The 7,121-nt window shown below is 35.4% G+C and overlaps 1 protein-coding gene across 1 annotated transcript in view; it reads right to left on the reverse strand.

Moving 5' to 3' along the window:
• Positions 1-6,853, reverse strand: part of LOC122281121 — a 28,078-nt gene extending 21,225 nt beyond the window's left edge. Inside the window, exons 1-3 of the mRNA XM_043092391.1 lie at positions 5,984-6,853; positions 1,973-2,102; positions 248-738 (exon numbers count right to left, since the gene is read on the reverse strand). Coding sequence (XP_042948325.1) covers positions 248-738; positions 1,973-2,102; positions 5,984-6,304 — 942 coding nt within the window. The 5' untranslated portion in view covers positions 6,305-6,853. The remainder of the gene's footprint in view (positions 1-247; positions 739-1,972; positions 2,103-5,983) is intronic.
• Between the last annotated feature and the right edge of the window lie 268 nt (positions 6,854-7,121).

Here is a 7,121-nt window from a genome sequence, read left to right on the forward strand (position 1 = left end):
AATTCTTTACATACCAAAAGGATCGTTTTTCAAAAACTTTACCCTAGGGGCCCATTTGAAATCGGGCAACACCGCAAGGACCAATAGATGAATTTACCGTTCTTTATTTTGAATGTCTGAACCAAATTAAATGGTTCTTGTCCTTTACCTTTCAAACAAGCAACTGTTCCCTCAGAGAGAGAGAGAGAGATCCTAGTTGGGGTTTCAAAAAATAATTGCATAAGAGGCCTAGTAGAATTTTGCATACCTTCTTCTTGTATTCCTTCTTGAGAATTGTTGCATCAATTATTTTGTGGCGAGCAAATCCAAGTGCTTCATAATGATCCCCACTACCCAAAATCCTTTTCATCTCATCAGCTGAACTTGTCTGTTCTATGACAACCTTGCTAGCAGTAGACTCTTTAAGGTCATTACAAACAGATGAAGCCACAGGTGGTGTGCTGGATGATTTACATGAGTGCAACTTTTCATCTTCACTAGTTGGAACAAAATATTGTGACTCTTCAGAAAAGTCGTTCCCCATTACCCTTTCTGACGGTTTTTCCTCTTCAAAGTGTGTGCTTTCACTCATCTTATCACACCATTGTAGCAAAAAATTCAATAAATCATTTGATAGGAATGCAAGGTTTATTGAGAGAAGAACACCAAGCCATCCGACTTGAACTTTGACACAGTAACTTGCATATATAGCTGACACCAAGACCACCAGCCGTGCATGATTTAGGGAGAACAAATACCCTGCATTTATATTATAGAATTATTTTAATTAATATAAATAGATAAGCTGCAGTTGAGAAAAATAATGAAGGTCGATCCAGAAGATAAGCTATACTTGTCAAGATAGCTTTAAGACATCACTGTACTAATCGAAAAAATATCAGAAGATTTAGTTGTAAGAATTGATGTAGCATAGTGGCGGCTCAGAAGCATAGTTTTAATATATGGTTGTTTGTATCTACTGTAAAACTGTTCAACATAATATTATGAGCAATAGGTAATAATTAGGACAAAAACAAAATAAATTAAATAAAAAAGAAGAAGCAATAGGGCGATTGAAGGTTAATTGAAGCTATTATCTCAAGCATCTAGAGGATGAATGATTTTTATACCAATGTATTAAAGATCTTGTGAAGAATGAAGCAGAACTCTTCCATGAGATAAAAGCAACGCAATGACACCATGCATACTAGTGCATATGGGCACACTAGAAAAAAATAAAAATCATTAGAGATTCTAATTTATTTATACATCATTGTCTTATCAAATTTTGTATATTACTGCCAGTTACCACCTGCTAAGCATATGCAACTCCCTGTATTTTCAGTAATATGCAAAAACACCTGTTTTCGTGAGAAGGATTTTCAAAACTATTTGGTTTTTGATGTTCACACTGCAATTGACAAGATTTTTTCCACCACTTGAGAAGCAGCATCTGGTTTGGTTTGGCTTCATGAAGTTACGAATGACAAAATTGTTAGAGAAAGTACAAAAACTACAGTAAGCCATTCCACTAACAACTACAACCCCTGCATCTTTCCCAAAGTACACATGTAACCTACATTTTTCTGTTCGCATCTGAGGGCACCATCTAGAAAGTTTCATCTAGATCTCAGTCGAAGATATGCGGTTTATATCAATAAACACTACAAGGAACATCCCTTGCATGTGCCAAGACACATAGAAATGCTTGTATATATATGTATATGTATAGATACACACACAAGTGATATGTAATACACACACGCACACTCACACAAAATATATTAGAGCTAATACTGTTATTCAGAAGGCGATTCAGTGATCAGCACTTATCGTATAAAGGCTTAATATATTAGAGCTTGCTCCTTTCCTAGTCTGATGCAGGATTTAACTTCTTAATAGAAGAAATCAAGCAATCCATTTGTTTTTAAGCAAAACCAAGCAATCCATGAAATCAATTAAAAGTATATGGCAAAAGAAAAAACAGTCATACCTCCAACTATGAACAATGTTCCTGTTATCCAAAAGTTAGCATACATCCATAAAACTAAAATAGCAAAGAGCCCAACAATAAAAAGTCCAGGAGTGTAACCCAAGTACTGAATAGCCACTCCAGCAGCTCCCTGAAATATCCAACCCAAGATTACCATCATTATCAAAGTTTCATTTATATAAGGTCAATTTAATTGATGCAACTCAAAAAAGTAAATATAAATAAGATCCTTGTTTAAGGGTACCACCAGAGTCACCCATTAGCATTTTCTTATTCTAAACAATGTTTCATGGTGATTGCTATCACTAGAGAACATAGGTGCTAAACATTTTCTCATCAGAAAAAATAAATGTAGAGAGAGAATGTAAGGAACCCATGACAAATTGATAAAGGAGACAATTGGTAGTAAGACTTCCTAAAATAGTAATAGGTTATAGGTTATACAGACCTATAAAGTAGCAATAGGTTTTATATACCTCTCTAGTCAAAATAATTCCAAATGGAAAAGGTGCATTTTAAAGGACGTTTCAAAACACAAAATCAAGGTAAAGCAATATGAAAAGTTACGACTTTGGACTTTTTGAGCTACTCTTGAAGGTACATATTAGAACCCTTGATTAGTCATTAAATAAAAAATTACATGATGACACCAAATCATGTTATTCTTAATGAGGTTTAGGTCTCCCCTGCACCCCAACGCTAGTGCTTAAATGGGAAACAGTACACTTCTTTTTGTATAAGTAATAAAATTTCATTAGAAAGCTCAAAATGCGTGCTCCAAGAACATAGGATGTATGCAAGAGAGATACGTATCTAGAAAGAGAAAAATTCAAGAAAATCATGTGTTCAACCCATTAGAGTCTATAGAAGGTGTCCGAAGGAGTAAAATATTGAAAAGAAAATCTGGAGCTCCTCCATAAGCAGTATACTTCATTCTTATCATGTACACCAATTGAAACAACCCCACCCAATAATTCTAAGGTTAGAATAGTGATTGAGCCTAAATTTTATTTAATGGGCCATATTGGATAAGCCCACAAACTATAAATTTTGTAGGTTGATTACGAGTTTTTAATTAGGCTCAATAACTAGGTTAAATCTAATTTATTATTTATTAAATGAGTTAAGACTCCTTTTAGAATTTAAAGATCGGCTATTAGAAATTTATTTCAATTTAAAATATCACTAATTGAAGTTCCCTACATAGTCTCAATCACTTCCAATCCTACATTAAGTGAACTACTAGAGTATGTTTTTAATTTCAAGCACACTAGGATTACAATTCTAGAATCCTCTTCACCTTAAAATTCCTAACCCAACCCATACCATCACTCGCATAGTATAAAATCCTAGGATTACAATGCACTGTACGTGCACCTACCACTTCAAGCCTAGGCTTTTTTTGTTTTTAGCTCTCCTTTTACCTTTAGCATGCCACAGCCTCATCTCCCCCACCATGAAACACGGCAAGGTTACCATCGTCTCTTCCTTCCTCGTACTCACAGCCACCGTCGTCCCTCCATCGCACCGTGATAAATTTTGTGTCGGAAATCTTAATATGCAACACTACAAGGTAAGTAGCTTGATTGTAAATTATGATTAGCATACGTTAGCTAGTTATATATATTATTATTAAAGTCAGTTCTTTGAAAGTTAGTGTTTATGTACCATGCATGTCATTATATTTGCAAGCACGTCATTAATCATGTTTCCTTTTGCATATTATAGTTATGTATGTTTTATGCATCTCATGTATCTCATGTCGCATAAGACACGTAAGTTTTTATAAGATCAAGTATAAAATAAATTTAGAACAGTTAATCAGATGGTCATTTAGATGCATAGTACTAATGCAATCTATGAGTGGATGTGCAAGCCACGAAGCTAAGTGTCGTCCACCATAATATGCTAGAGTATTATTAGCGGCTCCCCTTGGGCAGGATGTGGGGCTGGTACATAACCTTGCACATAGGGTTAAGTGTGTGAGCCAGTATTATAAGTAAGATAAGCCAAGAGAAGTATGCATGTCATAGCATACATATAAACCGTCATAATTTTAAGTTCTCAGAATGAAATATTTTATGAAAAACCTTATGTTAAGTATGTTTACATTATGATAGGTTTCTTATTGAGTCATTGACTCATTTAAGTTGTTTTATGCTTTTAAACGACCCCAGGTCAGAATATTTATGAAGGTAAAGCTGCAGGACGAGACTTGGTCCAAGGAGGCATGACAATGGCCTGGATCATGTACAAAGATTTTAAGTTATGATTTGTATTACACAGACTTTGAGAAATTTTAATAAATGTTTTTGCGCACTCTCATTTATGATTTAAGTATTTTAATACAAAGCAACTCTATTTGTTATAAGGAATCTTTGTACTTAGCGCTTCCTTTAGTTAAAAAAAACAAATATATATTAAAGTAAGGTTCAGTAGTAGCACCCTGGTTACCATGATTTTCTTAAAAAAAATGTCTTTCTAAACTGTGGGGAGCGGGGTGTTACACCAATATTGAGGGGGGAATGAAGCTTCGATGTTAAAGTTGAAGCTTTTTTTCATTTTGTGTTCTCTCTATTATCAAACAACTACTGGTTGTGATTCTTTTCCATATTTGTTGTTCTTATTTGTTAGCTTGTAGGTATTTTTACAAGTGTTTCTCTAACCTCCTATGTACATGGTTTGTGTTTCGTTTGGCACTTTAGTATGTTCTTTGCTAATATCTTATCACTCTACAAAAAAACAAATTAAGACAAAGAAAAGAAAAAACAAAAGGTAAAAAAGGGCTTGTAGGTTTAGGAATGCAAAGTTTCATAGCTAATCTGTTGACAAAGTTTCATACTCATGTGTATCCATTATCATCTCCAAACACATTGGAAATAGCAGTTTTTTTCCCACTGAATCTGTAAGCATAGATACGTTACACTATCTTGAGATGCGCGCATGCATGTGCGCGTGTGTGTGTGAAAAACAAAAGCCAGTGCAAGCATCCAAGAACTGCACTGTTGGGACTTGTAAGAATGAGGAAACACTAAAGGGAATAGTTAGCATAATTGTCTTAAACTAGAAGCAAGAATAATTTGCCGTGGAAAAATAATTTGGGGATTCTTTTATGCCATTCCAAGCCTTCTCTGATACCACAAATTTCCGACACAATGTCATCCCAAGAAAATTTAAGTAAGCCCATCTAGTACAGTTGGTAGAGCACAAGGCTCTTAATCTTGCGGTCATGGGTTCCAGCCTCATGGTGGGCAATGAGAATCTAAATTCTCAATTTAGCCTTAAAAATTTCATTTACTTGTCAAAAAATTGAGCGCACTAGAATAGTAAGCCACACATTTTAAAGTGTCAATGAACCCATATGCAAAAAGTTAGTCCAGACACTTTTTTTGTATAACTACAAGTTAGTCCAAACACATTACCACGCATGAATATCTTATACTCTAATTAGACCAAACAATTTTGACGCGCTCAATCTCTTCAAGGAAAAATATCATTATTCCCTTTTGTTTTCTTCCAAGAAAGAAATCAAGTATTTGAAGCTTATAAGCACTTGAAGTTTATCCAGTGGCTTTGTGTTAATCTTAACAGATTCAAAATATGGAGGAAACGCTTCAACTTCCAGCGTCAAAAAGGAAACTTGTATGAATCTCATTTAAAGGTTAGAAATTGTGAGTCCCAAATTTAGAACTGTAAAAATATTTGCTCGTGCAAAGCTAGTGGGCTTAAAGCATATCAGTAGTTAACGTAACATAAACTTGACATTGAATAAGACTTTCTTCCACTCAGTAGTTATTGAATGAAACTAGTGGCGTAACCAAAATTGCATGTACAGGGGAATCGATTCAATATGCACTAAATGGCTAGATACAAAATTAGTAAAATCTCGTCACCCAGAAGTAAAGAAACTCAAAAACATCATTTGCTTACTCTTTATCACCAACATATCAATAAAATTAAAAAAACAATAAAGCAAATAAACAAATCGAAAGGAGTACTAAAACAACATACCATACTGAGAAGCACATAGATTAAGCAAGAAATGGAAGTCAGACTAAGAAAGCAACTCCACATGATAAGCAGCAGAGCTGCCGAACCTAAAGCGATCAAAGAACGAAACCCCCTTATCACACAGTCCCTCCATTGAAGCAACAAGAAACGGAGTAAACTGCCGAGCCTGAGAGTCCCAGTCCACACAGTCGGCCAATGCCGCTCCAGGAACGTACCAATCCTGTCTTTACAACAACCGAGAGCGATACGGGCGCGCGGCCACGCATCCTTTTGCGATCGCAGCCATTTCCAACCTTGATTTACCAGTCCTATATCCTCCATCACTTATAATTCCCTAGAAATATTCTGAATGATAAAATCTAGTGTAATAAAATGCTAAATCTCGAAAGTTCTTCATAGCCAAAAAACCACAATCTTCCCCAACCAAACCACCCAAAAAGTTTCACAAATTAAGATCCAGCGGCTTTTTAGACGCAGTAAATCCGGTCACGTTGTTGGCTCAGCACAAGGTTACTTCCGAAATACGTTCCAGAAAAAGTACAAAAAAGCTTTTTCTTTCTCGACACTGACAACGCCTTTTTGTCTATGAAATCCCCAGAATCTGAAACTGAAAAACTCACAATCCGGGTCTCACCCAGTAACTGGACCACTCCAAAAAACATATCAACACTCTAGGAGTGAAGAAGAGGACCTGGCTCCAGAAATCCCATGAGAGAGGGAGAGAGAAAGAAGAGCACCGACAGATAGCTTTGGTTTTCAGCTGGGGCGGAACCCTAGCTTTTTCAGTGAATGCTCGTGAAAAAGAGAGGTAGGTTTGAAAAGTTTCAGAAAGTGGCAAAAGTTAAAAATACACACACATAATGATTAATGAGAAGGGAAGAAGGTAGGTGTTATGAACAGAGTGTATTTTATTTTATTTTATTAGTATGGAATTGTAGAATGATGAGGTCGATCACGTGATGTGTCCAGTTGCACACTCCTCTGAATTTTGAGGGCATGTCGGGGAATAAACTATAATATTGTTTAAGCATGTCTCTACCTGCTAATCAAGTACTAAGTACCGTGCAGTCTTGTTTGTTTTAATAGATAAAATTTAAAAAAAAAAAAAAAGAATTAAGATTAAAATTAAAATTAAAAT

This window comes from Carya illinoinensis, chromosome 11 (genome assembly GCF_018687715.1).
Source record: "Carya illinoinensis cultivar Pawnee chromosome 11, C.illinoinensisPawnee_v1, whole genome shotgun sequence".
Taxonomy (NCBI): domain Eukaryota; kingdom Viridiplantae; phylum Streptophyta; class Magnoliopsida; order Fagales; family Juglandaceae; genus Carya; species Carya illinoinensis.